Raw genomic sequence first — 22,976 nt, forward strand, 5'->3', positions numbered from 1 at the left:
GGCTCTAAACCAAATTCTTCATTTAATTCCTTGCAGGGACAGCTACCCTGAAGGGTCTCACCAGAAAGCTTACTTGGCTCCTATTGTGCAAGGAATGAATGCTTTAGAAGTATTCTAGATAAGTTTTATGTTTTAAATTGGTATTTCAATCCCTTTGCAATTCTTGCTCAAGTTTTCCTCACCTTCTAAGTCTGAAAAAGTAATTTCCAAATCACCGTGAAGGCACTGTGGAAAATCATGATTCTGGAGAACCTTTTAGTCAGTTGAAACAGGGCGGGCTAGTGGTTTAACTTAAAAATGGAATGGGTTTCCCATCAGAGTTCCCATAGTACATGACTGTGTTTTTGTAACTTAACACAATGAAGGGGTTGTCACTAGATGATTCAGCAAGTTAGAATCTCAACTCCCTGTCTGGGGAGGAAACCTGAGGCATGTGTTTATGCTAGATGCTAGACTACAGTTCTCTCAAATCAGTATCAGGCAGAGACTATGCACAGGAAGGTGGGAAGCAAGGTCCATTGTTCACCTTGGTTAGAACCAAGCCTTGCAGCCAAACCCAAGCCTTGCAACCAAACCCAAATCTGTTCCATTTCCTTAGTCTCTCTTTCTCTCCCCAACCCCCCATACACACACACACACACACACACCAAGTCTCAACTGCTCCATTGCTCTAAAGGTTCTTGGTAAAATTTCCCTAGGGCAAAATCACCAGTAACCTGAGTTCTCACTTCATTCAGTATCAGTGGGAAATTTGCCACACTGGTGTTTGACTGACAGCCACAAAAACCAGTTTGACTGAGAGTAGTGAGACCTCGAGGTCTAGGTGGAGTATTAACTCACCAGCTTGGAATGAAAACTTGGAGAATGCTCACACCGCCTGTTATTTATGCTTCGATCTAAGTCTCCGAGAGCACTGAAGTCATAAAATGACTAAACAGATATACAGTAGGAAGATGGTTTATGCAGAACTCAGCCATCACAGAAAAGCTCCTTTCATCAGGAATCCTTGGAAAGTGGTGTCTAGAAATCAGCTCTGAGCCAGCCGCACTCAATTTCATCCTTGTGTGATCTTCAATTCCCACAGAAGCCCCACTGAGCTGAATTTTAAATGGCACAAAGCAAAGGGAAAGAAGTCTCCCCCAAACTTTCTGGAAAAGAAAAGTTTAGCATATTTTTTATGTAAGATTGAAGGCCAGGTGGGGAAATCCTTTTACACATTAAACCAGGGAAAAAGAAATGGAAATAGGCTTTATTATTTCTCTCCCATACTGAATTCAGAAGATTAACTACTATTTTTAACTTTTAATTGTGCATATATCTTGATTGCTTACAGTTCTATTTTTCTACAATAAAACCAAGTTTATTGTCTATGGCCATAGCCTTAGTATTGTGTTTCCACCAGTGCTCTGCCCCTCAACCCAGGTTGGTGGAAGGTGTTCTCTTTTGAAAACACCAGGTTAACTTTAAAATCATTTATACAATTAAAGTAGAATCCAAATAATTAATGTCTTGAAAAGATGTTATTCAGAAATGCCAAATAAGAAGTCCTTAAATCTGGTCAATGTTTTTCATTGGAGGGAGGTATTGTGAAGCCAACATGTGAAGTAAAGGTCATGAGTGCTTGAGTCAGTGGGACTTGAGGAGGAGGAATCCAGAGTGTTCCTCACCAGCCTGTGACTCTAGCCTGCATACTTAACCCATAAGGGCCTCAGTTTCCTCACCTGGAAACAGCTCCACACAGGAGAGCTATAAAATCCCACTGCACGGGGGAGGGACTGGCATGTGTGTATTCTGCACACTATCTAATTGTCCCACCCTCTTCCCCTAAATGTTCAGAAACTAGGTAACAGTTTTTGGCATCTTCCTCAAAGGCAGCTGGGATCTGGAGAAATAAAAGAGAGCCGCGGAGACAATCACTTGGTTGGCCAGCTGCTCATGAGAATGATAGGTAAAACTGAAATTTTTCAAATGGAAATGCCAATTTTGCCTAACTTTTCATAAGACATTTTGGTTTTGCTTAAAAGCAAATAGCCTTAGAAATGAACATACTCAGCTCCCCTATTTATTTAAGCAAAATTTAGCCAATATTTTTGGGAGCCAACTCAATGCCTGACACTACACTAGCTGCTGTGCCCTGGAAGACAGCCTGCTCTCTGGGCCCTTCGAGGAGCAGGGGTGGCTGATTAGGATACACAGGAGGGCATCACGGTCTGCGTGCTGCTGGATGGGGTGTGTTCAAGGACAAAGTGGGAGTTGTAGGCAGGTTTGGGAGGCAGGCAAGGGTGTGAGGGCTGGTGTCATGGAAAATCTGGCGAGTTCCGTCACGGGAACATGGCTGGGTGGGGCCGACTGGGCCAGGAAGGAAGAACAGTCAGCGGGACTGCATCTCTCAAACGTGGGCTTGACAACCAGTGTCCAGCTCTGTGATGAAGCAAAAACCACCTTTCCAAAAGTATTCATGGACTGAGGCTGGTTAAGAGGGAACGAGGGAGAGAAAAGTGAGCTTTTAATACAACTGGGGAACTCCAGTATTTAAAAATTACTTGCAAAAGATAATAAAAGAATCCAATGAGCAATGGAGCAATGGAATTCCAAAGAAGTAGATATAACGAGTTATAAATGGAGCAGAGACACCTCCCTGGGAGACTGGCTTGATGAAAGCAGTAAGTAAGAATGAGTAACGTTTATTGAGCCATGGCTAAGTGCCAGCTGCTTCATGTTTTGCACACGTTGACTCACTTCACACATCACAACTTTGTGATGTGGGCTCTGTTACTACCCTGTCAGGAGGCCCTCTCCCCCCCTTGCCTATTCCCCTTTCCTGCACTTATCACCATCGAATACACAATGGATTTTATTTATTTACTATTATAATTATTATTAAAATACGGCTTTTATTGATTTCAGAGAGAGGAAGGGAGAGGGAGAGAGAGAGGTAGAAACATCAATGATGAGAGTCATGGATCAGCTGCCTCCTGCACGCCCCCACGAGGGATTGAGCCCACAACCCAAGCATGTGCCCTGACTGGGAATCGAACCGTGACCTCCAGGTTCATAGGTTGATGCTCAACCACTGAGCCAGGCTGGCCAGGCTTACTCTTATTTTTTATTTGTCTCTCTCTTTCTGCTAGAATGGACTCTCCTTAAGGTCAGGGATATTTGACATAGTAGGAGCTCATTAAATATTGGTGAATGAAGGAATGATAAAAACTGAGGTACAGAGTTGTTTATAACTTGCCTCAAACCACACAGCCAGGGAGTGTCAGGACCTGGAAGCAAGGGAGTGAACAGCTAAGAGGGCCTTTAGTGAGATGGTGATCTCAGCAACGGATAACAGAACCGAGGGCGGAGGGACTGGAGCCTGGAAAGAATAGGCTTAAAAAATTCATTGATTCACTTATCTGTTCATTCAACTATTCAGCAAATATTTACTGAGCACCTACTATGTGCCAAGCATTGTTTCAGGCCCTGGGGGAATACTGGTGGACAAGCCAGAAAGTGTCCTGCACTCAGAGGGGAAGGGACAGAAATAAATGAAAACAGAATAATTTCAGGGATGAAAACGCTGGGATGACATTAGAACAGGGCGATGTGACAAAGAGTAACTGGGGGTGCAGAGCACTGTCAGCTGGGATCCCTGGCAAGGCCTCTCTAAGGAGATGGATAAGCAGATTCCTGCGGCAGGAAGCTCCAGAAGTTAAGCTGAGAACGAGGGAGACAGGAAGGCAGAGGTAAGGGAAGGGTCAGGAGTGGAGGCAGGAGAGGGAAGGAAGCCCAGAAAGTTTAGGCGGAGATGGCAGTTCTGCACAGGAAACGGAGAGTTCACAGCCGGGAGAAAGCCAGGGTCACCTGTTGACCAAAGTCTAGCCAGGATCAGAGCCAAGCGGTTAAAGAAATTGTCCAGAAAACCACATCTGACTTTAAACCAAGATCCCAAACCAGAAAAGACCCTGCTTTGGGTGGCCAGCTGAGGGGTAGGAGCAGAAGGTGCCACATAGAGTAACAGGATGGTGGGCAAAGGGGAAGGGCCTTGATATTACAAGAGAATTCAGGTCAAGCATGAAAGTGCCTTACACTGAACTGCAATTGTCCCCCACAATTCGTGCACGCTTTGTATGTCTGGGTAGAGCTGAGGAGCCATTGGAGATAAGAGTGGCCTCAGAGAACATCTAACACAGATGATGCCTGCCCGTGCTGGGGACCAGGCCAGTGATCCCCAACCTGAGCAAACATAGACTCATTGGGAGTGTTTGTAAAAATGCAGATGACTGGGCCCCACTCCTAGGGATTCCCATTTATTAAGTCCAGGATGGCTCAGGAATCTGCACCTGTGCTGCAAGTGTTCTCCAGATGGGGCCGCACCTTGAGAATGTGTTAAAGGAGCCACTGTTAGGCTTCAGGAGGTCCGTGAACCCCTACGAATGGGAGGAAGAGTGTGTGGCTGCATATATGTACATTTCTTTTTCTGGGGAGAGGGTCCATATCATTAGAAAACTCTCAACAACTTAAGAACCACTGATCTAGTCCCGTCCCTTGTCTTACAGAGTAGGAAACAGAGTCCCAGGAATGTAAGTGCCCGGCCTGACCCACACAGCTGGAGCACAGCGCAGATGCACCGTCTTGACAAACTCTCTCTTTCCAAGCCCCTCCCTCGCTCTCTTCTCCCTCCCCTGCTCCCCGCAAAGGTGGCAGAGAGATGCAGGAAGGGGGTTAAGTACCTGGGGGCAAAGCCATCTAGGAACTGGCCCCAGATGGGACAGATCAGCAGAGTGGAGGGTTAGAATGAGGGGCCTCAGCTCACTCACCTGTGCTGCCCCCAGGCCCTGACCCCTGTGGAATCCTGCCTGCAGTAGGCCTTTAGCCAGGACAGGGCATCCGCTGTCTGTTGGGTGCTTGGTGGTGCAGGAGTGGCGCCCCCGTGCAGAGCCGCCTCCCTACGCCTGAGCAGGCCTCGGTGCCAGCCTCCCTGCCAACACTCAGCGGCCCATTCATCTGCTTCCTCAGGCCAGTCTGGATCATGGCCCCACCTCTGCTAGGATGCTCAGGCCATGCTTCCTCTCGGGTCCTCCTCCCAGTCCTCGTTCCCCGCCCCCCCCATCACTCACTCCAGCAGGCTCCTCACATTAAGCATGTGTCCTGTCCTCTAGTTTTGGCCCAAATTCTTCAGACTCTGGCCTCGCCCTGAGCTTCTGGCTTCACCAGCCCTGCTCCCCTCTCTTTCCTGAATTAGTAACTCACCATCTTGGCCTTTTGGCCTCTTTTTTTGTCCCTGCTATTCTGTCCTGGTGACAAGGAACCTCCAGTACAGGCCCCAGCTGGCACCCTGTCCTCTCCCCACCCTGCTGGATGGTCCAACCTGCTACTCAAGGTCTAAACAGATGCGGAGTGGGACCTCTCCTTCTGCAGGGTAAGCACATCAAGAAGTTGGTCTGACACCCTTTCTCTGCCTTTACATGCGAGCCTGCGACAGCCCGTCTCAGAGTCTGGCTGGGGGACCACAGTTCACCCTGCCATTCCAGGTCCTCTCAATCTTGCGTCCCCAGTCTGCTCGCCAGTCCCTCCTCTTCTGTCCCTTTCTTGTCCTTTCTTCTTCCTCTCCTTTCCATCCTTCTCCCACCCGGTAGCCCTCCCTTGGCCCTCCCTGGCATCGCTTTGCCAGACAGCAATGCTCAGGAATAAAAGGTGCCTGAGCTCTTTGTGCTGGCTAATGCCACCTTTGTTTTGGTGCCAGGTTTGTTTTGGAGGCAGCTGTCCAGGAAGGCTGGATGGCGGGGCAGCCTGCAGAGCACAGGAGGAAAGCAGGCTGCTCTGTCATTTTCCCAGCAGCTTCCCCCAGCCCCTGGGCGATGGCTCAGGCGCCTTGCCTTTCACAGGGGAGGAAGCGAGCTCAGCGCTCGGGAGGCTGGCCCGGGTTCCCAATTAAATCGGCGCAGAGGTGGAGGTGAGCCGGAGCTCGCAGGCTGAGCGCTGTCCAGGCCGCTGCGTGGAGCAGGATCACAGCCCACTGTCACTCAAAGCCTCAGGCAGGGCGGTCACAGCGTGGACACCGACACTTGGCAGTTTCTGGTAAGCTGCACTAGGCTTTCCTGTTCATTCTTTATCCCGTAAAGGAGTTGCACAGCTAATTTCTTGGTGGGGATTAATCATTTGCTCTCCAGCCTAGGACTTCCCCTTGCTCATGTCCTGCCCCTGGTTTCACTAGTCCCAGGGATTTGGGAGGATTTGGGAGGGCGGGACATTCCTCCCTCCCCTCCTCCCCCTCCCCAACGGCAGCCTGCAGTCGGGACCAATGAAAGCAAAGTACTTCATCCACCCGGTGACTAAGAACTCCGGGTATTTAAGAGGTGGTGGGAATGGGCCCAAATCGGCTTTTGCTTTCTGTGCTGACAGGCACACTCCCGTCGGACCGGGGCCCTCCCGAGCTGCAGCGTGAAGGGGAAAGCGGCCCCCAGCCTCCCTGCCACCATGTGCTACGGCAAGTGCGCGCGGTGCATCGGGCAGTCCCTGGTGGGGCTCGCCGTCCTCTGCATTGTCGCTAACATTCTGCTCTACTTTCCCAACGGGGAGACAAAGTATGCCTCCGAAAACCACCTCAGCAAGTTCGTGTGGTACTTCTCTGGCATCCTAGGAGGGGGCTTGCTGGTAAGTTGTTCAAAATTATTGCAACCTGCAAAAATCCTCTGCTGTTGAATGTGATGCTTTCTTGTGTCTTCATGGAAAGTTCTCTGAAATGCCTGTTTCCAAATCCAGTGGTTTGTGTTCATTCTTCTTTTGAAAGCAGATTATGCAAAAGTTGACACAAGTATAATATACTAATTCTTTGGATGTTGCTTTACAAAATCCTCTTTCAACTGAACGTGAACTATCTTTCTGCTAAACTCTCTTACTTTACAACTAGAAACAGATACTAGCTGTTAAATCAGATTTGAGAGACTGGAGTTTCTAGTCCTGAAGCCAGCAGTCCTAGATCAGTTTTGCCCTAGGGAGCTGGGAGGAGTCGGCTGGCTTTCTGTCTAAATCAACAGACCCTGGGATCCCAAATCTCTGCTGTTTGTTCTCAGGCATCTGCAACAGAAAAGAAAAAAAATGGATTGTGAGTGCACTGCTATTTAGAAAGAACTATAAATTTCTTCTTTTATGTGATCCTAGGGTGTGGTGTCTAGGAAAAAGCCCGCAGTCAGCATCGGATCAGGGTCTGAAGCTAGTAGTGGAATGTGTTGTTTTTTCCAAGGTTTGTTTTTAATTGAAGTGAGAGGAATTTGCCTGCCAAGTTTGGAGCTGAAAATATTAGCTTTAACTACAGCATGGAAAGAATGTGTACAAACTTAAGTTTGCTACTTTAAACTTCTGGGATTGAGACTTTTAAAGAGAAGTTTTATAGAATTGCTAATACTGGACAAAATAGTTTTCTTAGCCAAATAAAGGATATTTAACCTTGATATACTAATTATGGTTTGATAAATCTGCTTTGAATTTAAACATTACTATCACATTAACATAATCATTTGTGCTTAAATATTATTGCATTTGTTTAAGCTTCTTTTAATCAAACTCAAAGTATTTCATACTTTCTTTATTTAAAGAGCTTTGTTAAAAGCTACAACCATACAATCGTATCTTCAAAGAAGCAGTTCACTTTTAGTATTACAGAGCTTTCCTCTCTCCCACTTAAAAACAAAAACAAAAAAGTTTTCAGTTACTCTGTTAAAGATTGTTGGTATGGTCTATGTTTTACAATAAAAAACAAATCAGATTTAAAGACAAGGTTCAATAGTTCCAAAACGGCAGCAGCAAAAACAAACGAAACCCCAGCAGTTGCGGCTGGGACTATGCTAGGAACTCGGGGGAACAAACACATTCAGAAGTTATTGTTTCAGCCTTCCCAGGCCACACCCTCACCCTAAAGAACGCTCGGGCACATGACGAGAAAACAAGCAGACACTACATTTAGAGGGGTTTTTCTCTTCGTCATTTTACATTATTTGAGATACTTGATCAATTTAATGCAAAGCCAGTCAACAATGTCAGGAACAAATATATTGTACCAACGGTGCTTCACGTGACCCTTATGGACTTGGGGAAACACAGTGACTTTCATTTGCTTGTTTTCTAACCAGATATTCCTGCCAGCATTTGTCTTCATGGGCCTGGAGGAAGACGACTGCTGTGGCTGCTGCGGCAGTGACAACTGTGGCAAGAGATGCGTGGTAGGTCCTGCCCAGCGGGGAGGCTGGTTTCCACCGCCTGGGCGCGGGCACCCTGTGGCTCACCCACCTCCCGTGTCTCCCCCCCCAGATGCTTTCTTCCGTGCTGGCCGCTGTCATCGGAATCGCAGGGTCTGGCTACTGCGTCATCGTGGCAGCCCTGGGCTTAGCGGCAGGACCTCTGTGCCTGGACTCCTCCAACCAGTGGAACTATACCTTCCTCGACACCGAGGGACAGTGAGTAATTTTTCCGCACAGAGCACACACGCCTACCCACCGCATGTGCACGGTGGCGGCCCCGTCAAGCTAAAGGGCGTCGCTCACCCGGTCATCCAGCCGCTCAGCCGGGCCCGGCGCTCACTCAGGCCTGGATTAGGGCGCCTGAGGGGCCCTGCTCAGCCCCGACCTGGGGGGGCTCCAAGGCTTCTTAATGGCCACCCTGGCGCAGTCCTCATGATAACCCTACTAGGTGGCTTCCACTGTGGCCCCCGTTTTAAAGAGGCGGAAACAAAGACAGAGAGATGAAGTAACTTAACCAAAGCCACATTGCTGGGACACGCAGTCAGGATTCGAACCCATGCAGCCTGGCTGTAGAGTTTGTGCTCATGTATAGTATGTACACTATTTCAGAACAATTGGCTGTTTCTACTATTTTATAAGAAAATATCATGGATCCTTATATGGATGGAAACTATGTGAATTTAACCAAAGCCTAGGAAAGTCATACTATCCATCCCTCCCACAACCCACCCACATATAACTGTTGCTCCCCTACGTACAATGCACTTATTTAAAGAGATCAAGCTTTATCCACAATTTTAACATCAGGACGATTTCAGATGTTCCATTGTTTTATGTTGATACTTATTTCTTGTCTTGTATTAACAAAAGAACAGAAACAGCTGATAGAAAATGATGTACATTATAATAAGTGAATGACATCCTTCTTTGAATTTTGAAAGGTTTGGAGAGACATGAGTAAAAATAATGCGAATAATGAAGTTTAATTGCCTTTATATTATGAAGAATATCCCCCATGAATTGTATAGCATGTAGTAAGGTCATAAGGTCGAGTATGGAATTAGATAAACCTGAGTTTGACCCCAGCTCTGCATTTAGTCTCTAAGTGGGCAGGAAATCATGAACTGAGCTCTCTGCATTTTAGTTACTTCATCTGTAAAATAAAACTAATGGCAGTTGTCAGTGAGATGCTTTATGTAAAATACGTGTCACAGAAGCTGACACACGGTGGGCGCCACCAATGTTGGCTGTTAATATTATCTACTAGCTTACGATGGAAATAGCCCAATGGTGGCCTATGAAGGAAAATTAGCACTTACTGGAGTTTAAAATTTTGGTGTTCAGAAATTGTGATTTTGTTGTTGTACTGAATGTACTAGTATTGGTTATTCATGTATGCACAGACATACAAAACTACTGCAAAAAGCCATCTCTAAAAAACAGTTATGACTAATGTAGCTGCAATGCAAGGAGAGGTGAGGGCTATCACTCAATTTTTTTATGGCTGTTTGATTATATGTCCCTCCCATGATTCACCTCAGCTTCTACAAGAAACCTTCTGCTTCTATGTCATTCCTCATCTTAGCCTGTCCAGAGATTGCAACATGGAGAATACCTAATGGTCACAAGCCAGTGATTAGTTGCTCAATAGCCAAGTGGGGCCAAATAATTTTTTTTATGTTTTGTCCTGAAATTACAGGGTTTTGTTTCAGTGACATGCAGAAAGACAGGGCCTGAAGGACAGAATTTTTTGTAATCGGCAAACTGACTTTCTGATTGGCTCAGTGAACCATTCCAAAGTTAGGTCTCTAATTCCCAGCCCCTTTGTTCTGTTGTGGTGGGAAGAAGTGAAAAGGAAAGAATCATACCCAACCTCTGTGGAATTAAGTCAACCCCAGGCTTTCCCACATAATTAAATCCAATTTCATTAAGGATTCAAATACTCTATGATGTAGCAAAGGTCAAAATTCTAGGAGAGGAATGAGAATTTTTCAAACTGTAAGAATATCCAGGTTTTAGAAACTCTCCTAAGAATTTACATATATATTCAGATATGACCTCAGCATTATTTCCTTACCTTTCTCAGAGTGGCTTTGGATTGCTATGTATCATTCAATTACTTTAAAAATGTGTTGAGAACCTAATGTGTGCCAGATAGTGGTCTAGGGGCAGGACATACAATGATGAAAGATCTGGTTTCTACCTTCATGAAGCTCAGACTTCTGGGAAAGCTACGTAAGTAGGTCTTCTCCTGGCCTTTCATTCCTCTGTGACTGTAATGTTAGGTTTCATTCCTCTGTGGCCTTTCACACTTGGTTTACCTGATTAGTATACCTGCTGTGTTGAGATTGCCTCTGTATGTTCCCTTAAGCTGTGTTTTTCCAGGACAGAGCCCCTGCCCTGTTCACTGTTGCACCCCCAGCCCTGGCTTGATGTCTCACTCACACGGAGTGCTCAATACCCTGTGTTGAATTTTATGTTTCTCATGGCAACAAGATATGGGCTAAATTGTCATATTGTGGAATGACATGGATTGGAAGAATTTGAGATAGGCCATTGAATTAATTCATTCCTTTTTTTCTGAATGAAAAAACATCCCACAAAAAGTAGCTTCTGAGGCGTCCCATCAGGTGTGGTCATGTGGTCTGTTTTTATCCACAGATACCTTCTGGATAGATCCACATGGTCCCAGTGCCTTGAACCCCAGCACGTTGTGGAGTGGAACGTCTCTCTGTTTTCTATCCTCTTGGCGCTTGGTGGGATTGAATTCATCTTGTGTCTCATTCAAGTAATAAATGGGTTGCTTGGAGGCATATGTGGCTACTGCTGTACTCACCATCAGGTAAGAACCTGCGAGAAGAGGTCGCAGCCTGGCCCTCGCGTGGTCAGTTACCACAATGCACCATCACGCAGAGAGAAAGGCAAAATTAAACGTGGCTCAGCCTACCAGCACTTATTCCTACATTGTCGTCGTGAAGCACTTACGGCCTTCCGTTTTGCTCTCAGTAATGTCTCCTTGAACGCCACGGTCGCTGGGTTACCGTGGTTCTTCATAGTTGGCTCTGTGGATATGGGAAACCGCCACCCGTAGACAAAGTGCCCCATTCAGGAGCTAACCCACTGCTCTGCCTGCAGACACAAAAGAAATGTGCTTGCTTTGCTTCTCTCATTTTCCCAACTAGTTTTCACGAATAATAGCCAACATTCATTGCACTAGGCATGGTGCTAAACCTGTATTTCAGATGAGGCTGTGACTCAGAGATGAAGCAATATGCCTAAAATCACCTAGTCAGGCAGTAACAGGCTCCCAGCCCTCGGTCATTTTATGCCACAGCCCCTGCTCTTAACCTGTGTGCAATAGTTGCTGTTCTGTTCGGTTTTCTACAGTACTTCCTAAAAGGGAGTCATAAAAAGCCCGAACAGCTAAGCATAGAGAAGCACTAGTGGCCTTTCGATAGCAGCTCATGAAAAGCCTTTCATTGGGAAAGAAAACCAGGAAGCAGTTGTTTCCTGGGGATAGGATTTTGGAGAGAAATATGCATTTGCTAGTAGTGGGGAATGTTCTTGTTTCTATGGCCTCCTAAAAATTATAAATTATTGAATTGATAGAAGTTCAGCTTTGGTCCAATTTGGGGCGTTGTTGTTTTATGTCTTATTCCATAAAACAGGATTAAACAGAAATTTATTGAGCGCGTATTTTTCTAATCATTTACTTCTCTGGTTCAAGGTCTCTTAACTTTCTTTGAAAATAAGAAAAACTCAATGAACACTAAAAGCCCATTGTTACCGTAAAAAACTTCACTGTAAATAAATGGAAACTTTCTATAATATTTGAGGGGAAGTTAAAATAAAAACCTAGTATGCCTTATCAGGCAAGTCCAGAAAGATTAATAATTTCCTTGGGAGTTCGCCAAATTCCCGGGAAAACAAAGGAGTGGGAATCCTTTACCATGGAGCTGTTTCCCGCACTGTGGTTTGGGAGAGGCAGAGAAGAGTCCTCTTGGGATTACTGTAAGGACCTATCTTTAGCCTTGAGCTTCATATAAGGCGAAGTTTAAATTCGGTGAAGCCCCACTGGACTTCAGCTCTCATGCAATTTGGGGACAGGCATAATATGTCGATGACTTGAAGTTACTGTAGTGGTTCAGCAGAGTGACACTCTTCCCTGGAGGGAGCAAACAGTCCCCCTGGGTTTACATCTGAGTCACAGCAGGAGTGGCTGCTTTCCCAACACGGCAGAGCAGATCTGTTACCTTTGTTTCTAAGACAAAAGTGACTTTCAGAGGGCAAGGTTTTTAGTGGAGATGAGTCAACTGGGGAACCCAGTAACATTTAATTAGAAGGGTTACCCACACTGAGCCCACCGCTGTGCGAAACTCCCATGGCATTGTCTCTAAAATCCCTGAGATTAAAAACCTCCCCAACACGTTCGTTCAATGCAAGCTCAGCATTGCTAAGCTACAGTTTCCATGGCCCCTTCTGCAGCTCTTACTCCGAGAGGACAGCGGGTCTGCCTGGTTTGTTTAGGAAACATTTTGTGAGCATTGTCTAACGCTCAGAACTGTTGGCCAAAGCTCTGCTGAAGCTGAGATCAGTTGGCTTCATGCTTAAGACAGGAATTTAAAAGACTGACATGTCATCATTGTTTGTTTAGCCTGTTTGTAACCTAATGCACATTTCATTTTCTTTACAGCAATATGACTGTTAGAAGAACCACCCCAAGACAGGACCACCGTCTTTATTTCATTGTAATTTATATATTTTACTTGTATTAATTTGTAAAACTTCGCACTCGTGTATCATACTTCTTATATTCCCCTTTTATATGTGTGTGTAAAGACTGGCATCTTCATGTGATGTCAGTGTTTGCACTCAGCAAACAAACATTTTTTTAAGGAATGAGAAAATGAAACACACTCTGGAGGTAATTTCCAGGTGGAGTGACGGTCCTCAGCGTATCTGAGATAAACTGGCTTGAAGTAATGTTTTTGAGAAACGTTACGACGAGAACTGTTACATCCCGATTACCGCTGTATATATGTGCTCCTGTTTATTAAATGGAAGATTTCTAGTTGCTTTTTTTTTAAGACCATGAAGGAGAAAAATCCAACAACTTGAAAAGATGATTTTCACTGTTTATATGGTGTTTCCCATTGATAGGCCTCTGACCTGGGCCTCTGAGCTGCTTTGTGATCTGGGAGGGACAGCGCCTCGCCAGAGAGGAGGCCCACTCACCATGCTCTCGGCCAAACGAATGAGCCCAGCGGGCAGGTCCCGTGTTCCTGCCCTGTGCAAAGCTTTTGTTCTTCAAAGACAAGCACTCAGGGTCATGCATTTAAGAAGAGAAAGGCCTGGATGATTAGACAGGAAGAAAATTGGGAAACGGAATAAAGCAGTTGATCAGCACGATCCGAAAACGGGGGAGAAGGGAGGTGGGGCAGGCAGACCACAAGAAATACCCCAAACTTGCTTGTTTAAGTCAACAAAATAAAATATTCACTACCACTTTTTTTTTTTTTTTTTTTTGCTTAGTTTCATTGTCCTTCCTTTAAAATTTCTTTTTCCTCCCTATTTTTTTCCAGTCTGCAGGCTGTGAAACCCCTATTGCTGGGCGCTTTGTGTTTCCTGGTTTCTTTTTCCCACTTTCCCTCCCTGGCCCTTCCCTCCTCTCCTACCTCTTCTGCGACCCACGCATTGTCCTTGCTCTGCCATCCCTGGGGCCCTCACCCTCGTTTGGCAGCTTCCTTTCTGCTGGGTGCTGCAAGCCTCAGGTTCCTGGGGGGCAGGGGAACAGACATTTTCTTCCTTGATATTTTATGGCAGTTGTACAGAGTTGGGCTCGTTCCAGAGACAGGATCTCCTGATCTATTTATTGGGAATTGTCTTCAGAAATGTTCTGCTTTCAGTGTTGTCCAAGGATGGAGCGAAGCTGTAATGGCCACTGTAACGGGAAGGAATCTTCAGACCAACAAACGCAGCAGGCAACTCCATAGAATATAACAGGACTTATTGCAGGGTAATTTACTTATGGGGACTTTGGGTTGGAGCAGAACACACAACCCGACAATTGTGACAAACTCCTGTCACTGTATTTTTAAAAAATAGTATAACAAGTACTAATAATTGACAAGGCACAGGGACAAAGACTGCAGTAGCGTCAGGGGCCATGCCTTCTGGTGATCTTGTGATAGATGATTATTTATAATCGATGCTATCATCAGTTTGATGTTTATCTCCAGTTGTCACGCCTTCCTAACAAAAATATTTATGGCTACATTTTAAGGGACACAGATGTGATCAACTAAAAGGCTTTGATATGATTGCCAAGAATAGTGAGTGAGCTTGGTGAAAGGTCATGGCATGAAGTAAAAAATGAAATGAAGTCTGGGACACAGAGATGGAGTTGGTTTTCTTGTATCTACATCTCTACAGGTGTTTATTTGCCTGGGCAGCCGACAGCGGTTAATAAAGCAGCTTTGCTGGCTCAGACAGAAGAGCTCCTCCTGCCTGGGAGGCACCCAACAGAGCCTGGGAACCTTTTCTCCACAGAAGAAGGGTTCTAATTTTTTTTGTCCCTGTGTCCCTCTGGCATTCTGTTGATGCCTACAGAATTTTTTGAAGGATACTGTTTAAAAAGAATAGCCTTGGCCAGGGAACTCAGTTGGTTAGAATGTCATCCCTATACACCAAGGTTGTGGATTCGATCTCTGGTTAGGGCACATACAGTGAATGCATAAATAAGGGAAACAACAAATCTGTGTTTCTCTTTCCCTCTCTCTCTCTCTAAAAAATAAAATAAAATAAATAAAAATTAATAAATTAAAAAATTAAAAGTGAATAAAGAAAGCATATAGGAGCACAAAGTAAACAAATATATTGAAATATTTTATCAAAATATTTTTGAAAATTATGACATAGCTGTCTTGATGGCCAGCTCCATCACATCGATGTCTGTGCGCAGGAAAGCAGTGATCACGTGTGATCTAGCAGAGGTCTAATGAGTGGGTCTAAGAGCTACTGTACTTTGCAACATGATTCCAATTGAAATGAAATTTTGAGATACCCAAGACAATTTTAATGTGGTACGAAAATAATATGTAACTTTGCATTGTTGATAAAAGCATGATCAATATTGTTAATAGTACTGTGATTTGTTGCATGCAGTCATAATAAAGGAATACTAAGTGTTCATTAGAGGTTAATAAAAATAATGACTTTTTCCCCCATTCAAGTTTAACACTCCCTTTCACAGATATCTATCCATGGACCTCTTGGGAGTTCTTGGACCAGGTTAAGAACCTTCGCAAAAAAGAGGCATAGTGATCAGGTATAAGTGTCTTGTTTTCCTAAATGAGCCCTCAAAGGAAATGGCATAGTAATTATTAACCATGATAGTAATAATAGCAACCACTGAGTTCCTTCAATGTGTCAGCTACTGTACTTGGTTTCTACACATATTATCTCACTGAAATCCCTCAACAGCCGTAGAAAGTGGTGCTTGTTTCCATTTTAGAGTCAAAGCTCAGAGAGATTAAGTAATCTGCCCAAGGCCATACATTTTGCAAGTGATAAAACTGTGATCCAAATTCAGGTCTAATATAAAAGCCCAGGCTATTTAGCTCCTCTTGCTGGTCCTGTACCTCTGTCGCCCCTGCCCAGGTGCTAGGATCTTAGCTCCTCCAGCACTGACTTGGCCTCGCCACCTGCCTAGGGGCTTTGACAGGCCCCTGTAACCCCCCATCACCCCTCTCCCAGGGCCCACATTGGAGTGGTTCACTTTCCCCTGGGTGGTAAATTTTAAATAATAAGCATTGCCATTGGCCAAAGCAAATAGCTTATCCAAGTCACTGGCTGTCCTGGATCTGTAATACTCTAAACCCCTCAATTTGGCTGTAAATTCCCTCAGGGATTCTGAAACAGCTCATTATCACCTGGCAACATAAAACAATGTAAATGCTGTAGAATCTGGATCACCTGAATAGCACACATGGCCTCAAGGTTAGATAGTTCAATCTAAGGGTCATAGGAAGTAGTAACCAAATTTACCGTGGTTACCAAATTTACAAATAACTGCCCGCATAAAGGAAACCTCTTGAACTGAAATCTAAGAAAATTGATGGGTTGTTGCTTTCAGTACCACTTTTTTCTTACTGGTGCATGAGAATGCTCCGGTTACTTTCCCTCTGATGCTTAACCTCTGTGGGAACAGACATGGGGTTTGGTGCAACTTTCCAGAAAAGCTACAATCTATAAAGTCAGCACATCTTTTAACCCAGTATTTTTACTTTTAGAAATTTATTTTAAGAGAATCATCAAAGATGTTCAGTTTCTAGGGATAATTTTGGGAATATTATTTATACCAAGAAAAATGACAAGAGCCTAAAATCTTAACAGGGAACTGGTTTGATCAAATGTCAGCACAATGAAGTTATATATTTATATTTAATATATATAAACTAAATGGTAATTATGATCAGATTCTGGGTGCTTTTGTCTTGATTTGCTTGTGTGTACTTACAAAAGTTTCTACAATAAACACATTACTTTTAGAAAGAAAACAAAAATGAGAAGAGAAAGACTCAGTTTTAAAATCAAGGAAATGCCTCAAATGTATGAGAAACCATTGTTCTTATTGGGGAACTGAGGAGCCATTCTCAAGTCAACGCTGAAGAATAAATGTGCCTGCGATTTGGTGGAGGGATGGGACAGGTGGGGCCAGGCAGTAACCACGGGCTAAAAAATATTATTATGGGGAAGCCAACATTCTTGCTCCGTGTTTGGGAAATGTAAGTTCATGGTATCTATTTAGCTTACCTACTAAATAAGCTTTTAAAAAATAACTACATTATCTGTTTTTCTATTTTCAAACTGAAGGTAATGAAATTCCTTTAAGGACTGACTTTTTATCAGGGCTTTTTATAGTATAGCCTGAATTTTTCTCACTACATTTATGAAATGAAAGGAGTGTTAACAACAGCATGGGTTTACAGGACTTGGCCCAGCCTGGCCCAATGTGTTTTAACAAGCACAGAAATTGAGTCACCCACCCAAGGCTAGTACAAATTATTCCTATTTCCCTTTTCATATGAAATATCTGTGTGTATCTTTGTCAATGTAGATACTTATTTTAATTATTGTGGTTTAAGAAGCTTGCTAAGCTTTTCAGGAGGTGGATTTCATGTTAATTTCAGAAATAAATTGATTCTCTCTCTCTCACACACACACACACACACACACACACACATACACATTTACACACATTTTCCTACTATACAGCAATTAAAAAGAACAAACTATTGCTACATAAGACAATTGGGTGAGTCTCACAAATAATGAGAACAGAAACCATCTATACTATCCCCTTCCCCAATTTTGACAGAATTCTAAATGTAATTTCAACTAATGTAGCTAAGTCCTTAAAAGAGAGAAAGGGGTAGTGAGTCTCCTCATGCAACATTTCACACACTAGGTTTTTAATAGGAGTAACACTGTAATAGTTCCCCAAGAGGGGTGGTTTCAGGGTGTCTAGATTCACAAGTTGCATCCTGTCAGTAGAAGACTGTGTCAAGCATTCCACTTGCTAATTCTCACCACACCCCTCTCTGTCACATGTGTACAAATACCACTGATTCATGTGCAGGGCTCAGGGCCAATTGCAATGGCCACTGGAGGTCTCAGATGTAGGTGATGCCTAGAAGGGTCTGAAAACAAAACCAAGGCAGCCAAGTTAGGATCTGTCCAAATACCTAACCCCATATTGTTTAAGGCCAGCCCTTAAGTAAAGCAAGGGAAGCCTTGGTTCTAAAACTACAGTCAGCTATCCTGATAATCTGACACCTATTAAATTTTTAACCTTTAAAAATTTTTTAAACTTTTATTTAAATCACTTTTTACATCAGTAAAATGTACACAAAATGTATGGCACAGTGAATTTTACACATCTTTACACTCATGTAACCATCACCAGATCAAGATATAGACATTTCTAGCACCCAGAAAACTCTCGCCCTCTCCCAGGCAATATGTACCTCACCGCCACTGCACACATCCTGAGCAAATATGGTTCTGATTTCTATCACCATAGGTTAGTTTGCCTGCTCTTGAACTTTATATAAATTGATTCATAAAGCATGTTGTTTTTTGTGTCTGGTTTTTCTCACTAAACATCATGTTGTTGAATTGTGGCTCCCAAAATATCACCGGAACAATCTGTTCGTATGAGAAAGCTGATTGTACTGTTTACTGCCATGGTGGAGGGTGCCACCTTGAAAGAGCTTTGGTAGTGCGTAGGAAGGGGAAGGAACAGCTGAATTTATTTGGTATTTTGATTCTGGTTTAAGGCGAGTCTTTCGATGCAAAAACTTGAATAGGATCGGTGAGGATCATGATGTCGTTTAGCGTTGGCAGGAACATCAAGGCAAGGATTTTGAGGTGAGAGGTTTAAAGGCTCTTGAGATGCTCTTTATTGAAGAGATGATGGGTCTTTCAGGAAGTTTCTATAGTAAACAATAAAGTTGTTTGCCTCAGCAAAAGTATTCTGAAATAGCAAAGTAGGCTAATGAAGACTATGGAATAACAAAACTGATAATGTAGACAGTAAGCTGTGGAGCAGTTTATGGTTTCAGTTCTGTGTCCCAGCTGAGGGTGGGAGTGGGTGGTTTCAGCATGCAATATTTTTCAGATTCATCTGTGTTGTCTCATGTAAGAATAGTTTGTTCTTTTTCTTCGCTGTATAGTGTTCTGGTGTTCAAATTCACTACACGTTATTTACCTATCATTCTATTAATGGATATTTTGGTTTCCAGTTTTTGCATTTTAGGAAATATGTTGCTGTGATCATTCTTGTACATTTTTAGTTTTTTGGTGCATATGACAGCTCACTGGTGTTGGTTTCTTTGTTTTTGCCTTTTAAGGAAGCAAACTGCCAATGGAGATTCTTTTGTTGTGCTTTAGTTAGCATCCCAGGAGCTCAGAGTTTCTCCCTGGCCTAGCCCCAGAAAGGCTTGACTCATCTCTTCCATCCCCAGAGACCATCAATTGCTTACTGGTTTAGTATTTCTGGATTGCCCAATGTGTGCCCTGTACTGCATAAGGTGTGAGGATACAACTGTGAATAAGATTTCCTCTTTTTAAAAATCATTTTTAATTTTTCAGTTACAGTTGACATAGAATATTATATTAGCTTCAGGTGTACACCCCAGTGATTAGACATTATAAAACTTACTAAGTGATCATCCCCCCAAAATCTCATACACACCTGACATCATATCTAGTTATTAGAATGTTATTGACTATATTCCGTATGCTGTACTTTACACCCCCATGACTATGCTATAAATACTAATTTGTGCTTCTAAATCCCTTCACCTTTTTTCCCCATTCCTCCAACCCCCTTCCCACCTGACACTGTCAAAATGTTCTGTTTCACCTGGCCAAGCATGGCTCAGTGGCTGAGCATCAATCTAGGATCACGGTTCAATTCTCGGTCAGGGCACATGCTCCAGTTGCAGGCTTGATCCCCAGTCGGAGGTGTGCAGGAGGCAGCCAATCAATGACTTTCTCATCACTGATGTTTCTATCTCTCTCTCTCCCTCTCCCTTCCTCTCTCTGAAATCAATAAAGATATATATTTTTTAAAAATGTTCTCTGTTTCTATGAGTCTGTTTCTCTTCTGCTTGTTCGTTTCTTTGATTTTTAGATCAATTGTTGATAGATATGGATTCATTGCCATTTTATTGTTCATATTTTTATCTTTTTTTCCCTTTTTTTTCTTAAAGAAGACTTTTTAACGTTTCATTTAATACTGGTTTGGTGGTGATGAACTCCTTTAGCTTTTTCTTGTCTGGGAAGCTCTTTATCTGATTTTCAGTTCTAAATAATAGCTTTGCTGGGTAGAATAATCTTGGTTGTAGGTCCTTGCTTTTCATCACTTTGGATATTTCTTGCCATTCCCTACTGGCCTGCAAAGTTTCTGTTGAGAAATCAGCTGACAATCTTAAAGGAGCTCCTTTGTAGGTAACTAACTGTTTTTCTCTTGCTGCTTTTAAGATTCTTTTTGTCTTTACTCTTTGAATTTTAATTATGACATGTCCCTTGGTGTGAGTCTCTTTGGGTTCTTCTTGTTTGGGACTCTCTGCCCTTCCTGGACTTGTATGTCCATTTCTTTCATCAGCTAAGGGAAGTTTTCTGTCATTTTTTCAAATAGGTTTTCAATTTCTTGCTCCCTCTCCTCTCCTTCCTTTACCCCCATGATGTGAATGTTCGTATGCTTGAAGTTGTCCCAGAGGCTTCTTACACTATCTTCATATTTTTGGGTTCTTTTTTTTTTTTTTTTGCTGTTCTGATTGGGTGTTTATTGCTTCCTCACATTCCAAATCACTGATTTGATTCTCGGTGTCCTCTACTCTACTATTGATTCCCTATAAATTATTCTTTATTTCAGTTAGTGTATTCTTCATTTCTGACTGGTTCTTTTTTATGGTTCCTAAGTATTTTTTCATGCTGTTGAAGTTCTCACTAAGTTCCTTGAACATTCTTATAACCATTATTTTGAATCTGTATCTGGTAGTTTACTTGCTTTCATTTCATTTAGTTCTTTTTCTGGAGATTTCTCCTGTTAACTTATAAAATGTTTCTTTGTCTCTGTATTTTGGCTGCTTCATTCTGTTCATTTTTATATATTAGGTAGAGCTGTTATGTCTCCTAGAATTGGTGGAGTGGCTTTGTGTAGTAGGTGTTCTATAGGGCATAGTGGCTCAGCTTCCCCAGTCAACTGTGCTGGGCACTCTAAGTGCTCATATTTTTATCTTTTTTGATAAAAAAAGTGGGCTGTGTGCACTGTTCTGTTGTAGTTGAGCTTTGTTTGCTGTTGCCATCACTGGGAAGGATTGACCCCCAGGCCAATTGAATATAAGGACCAGCTGCTACTACAGCAGAAGAGCTGCTATGCTGGAGTCAACCCTACAGAGCAGGACATGCTTGAGTGAAGCTTTGGTGCTCACTGAGTCCACCTCTTGAGTGTGTTGTTCATGGAGGTGGTAGGGTTTTAATATGGCATGGTCTGAAGCTGTCCACCAGGTACACTGGCTCTGCAGCCTCCCAGGAAGGGCAAAATCAGCCACTGCCTGTGCCCTGCCTAAGGCCACTGGGCAAAAGCTACTGAGTGATCTGAAGATGGCTGCCACTTGTGATGGGCTTGGAGGTCCCCAGGAGAGGCCAAACTGTGAATCAAGGCAGGCTGCTGCTAGTGCCAGGACTGGGGCCACTTTAGTGAGAAATACAAAGCATGCTGAGGCTAGATGCTGCCTGTTTGAGAGATTTTAGGAAAGTATGATGCATGAGGCTAGAGAGGCCAGTTGTATGGAAAAGTCACTGGAAACAGTTTGGCTAAGCCCCCAAGTTGGGCATGGCGGGGTCTCAGGCAATCAGCAAGGTGGGGAAATCAGCATGAGCCAGGTTGATGGAGACTCAGATATGGTGCCTGCCTGTCTGAACTGTGCTGGGGAGGGTTCAGCACAAGAACAATTGATTCTGCTAGCACTTTTATCTGGAAAAAAGCTGCTCCCCAAGTTCTTGTCTTGTTGCCAGACAATTTAGTTTCACCCCATATGTCCTTGGTTTCTTTCAAGCTGCTGCCACAACAATGGAGCTCAGAGAGAGGGAGTCCAAGTAAGTTCATGCATTGGCCCTTTAAGAGGCACTGCCCAGGACTCCAGCAGTCTCTGTCTTTCTCAACCTCAATCTCCACTGGTTCTTATAGCCCAAAGTTGCGGGGACTTCTCTTCCTAGCACTAAAACTCTGGGCTGGGAAGCCTGGTGTGAGGCTGGGACTCCTTGTTTCTGAAGCCTCCACAGCCAAGATATCCCTCCTGATCAAAAACTGCCACACATGGGTATGGGACCAGCTCATTCTACGTCTCTGTTCTTCCATTCAACTAGATTGCAGGTGATTTTGAATACTGTTTGTTCTGATGATTAGTTGTATTTTTGATGTGGTTGTGGGAGGTTTCTAGTATCGCATCTACCTATACCACCATATTGACTGGAAGACTAAGCTTTACTTTTGTAAAGAAGGTTTTCCAAGCTCCATGAGACAGAGTCTTTGACTGTGCTGCTCAGGATGATATCCCCAGTTTAGAACAATGCTTGGCATGCAGTAGGTGTTCAGTGATCAGAGGTCCACAAACTATGGTTCATGGGCCAAATCTGTCTGCTGCCTTTTTCAGTAAATTAAGTTTCATGGGAACACATCCATTCTTTTTTGTTTATATATTGTCTATAGTGGTTTTTCTGCTACAATGGCAGAATTGAGTAGTTGCGACAGTGAGCATATATCCCACAAGGTCTCAAATATGTATTATTTGGCCCTTTACGGAGAATTTTATGACCTCTAGTCTAACTAGTCACTTGCTTAGCTAAAAATTGATACTTCTATTACAACAAAAGAGAAGGATGAGTATTTGTGTTATTTTTAAAATTATTATAAGAAATTTTCAATGTATTTTTTAAGGAGTAGAGAGAGGAAAAAAATGAACCTAATTTTTCTATCCAGATAGAAATATGGATATTAGGTGATGTATTAGTTTCCTATGCTGCCTTAACAAAGCACTACAAATAGTAGCTGAGAACAACAGAAATTTATCATCTCACTGTTCTGGAAACAAGATGTCTAATATCAAGTTGTCAGCAGGGCCATGGAGATGCTTCCAGGCTTCTCTCTTAGCTCCTGGTAGCTCCAGGCACTCTTTGGCT

At 43.4% G+C, this 22,976-nt stretch overlaps 1 protein-coding gene across 2 annotated transcripts; it reads left to right on the forward strand.

Moving 5' to 3' along the window:
- The first annotated feature begins 5,096 nt into the window (after positions 1–5,096).
- Positions 5,097–13,730, forward strand: TM4SF1 (transmembrane 4 L six family member 1). Of its 2 annotated transcripts, XM_081139223.1 has the most exons (7): positions 5,097–5,407; positions 5,874–6,066; positions 6,391–6,642; positions 8,118–8,207; positions 8,296–8,441; positions 10,887–11,067; positions 12,919–13,730. In XM_081139223.1, exons 3-7 carry the CDS (start codon positions 6,466–6,468, stop codon positions 12,931–12,933), a joined length of 609 nt encoding a protein of 202 aa, XP_080995349.1. In that variant the 5' UTR covers positions 5,097–5,407; positions 5,874–6,066; positions 6,391–6,465; the 3' UTR covers positions 12,934–13,730. The 2 variants fall into 2 exon arrangements, with proteins under 2 accessions (XP_080995349.1, XP_080995348.1); XM_081139222.1 differs by lacking the exon at positions 5,097–5,407 and having other exon boundaries at positions 5,747–6,066.
- The last annotated feature ends 9,246 nt before the right edge of the window (positions 13,731–22,976 follow it).

This window comes from Miniopterus schreibersii, assembly GCF_964146895.1.
Source record: "Miniopterus schreibersii genome assembly, chromosome: 5".
NCBI classification, from domain to species: Eukaryota; Metazoa; Chordata; class Mammalia; order Chiroptera; family Miniopteridae; genus Miniopterus; species Miniopterus schreibersii.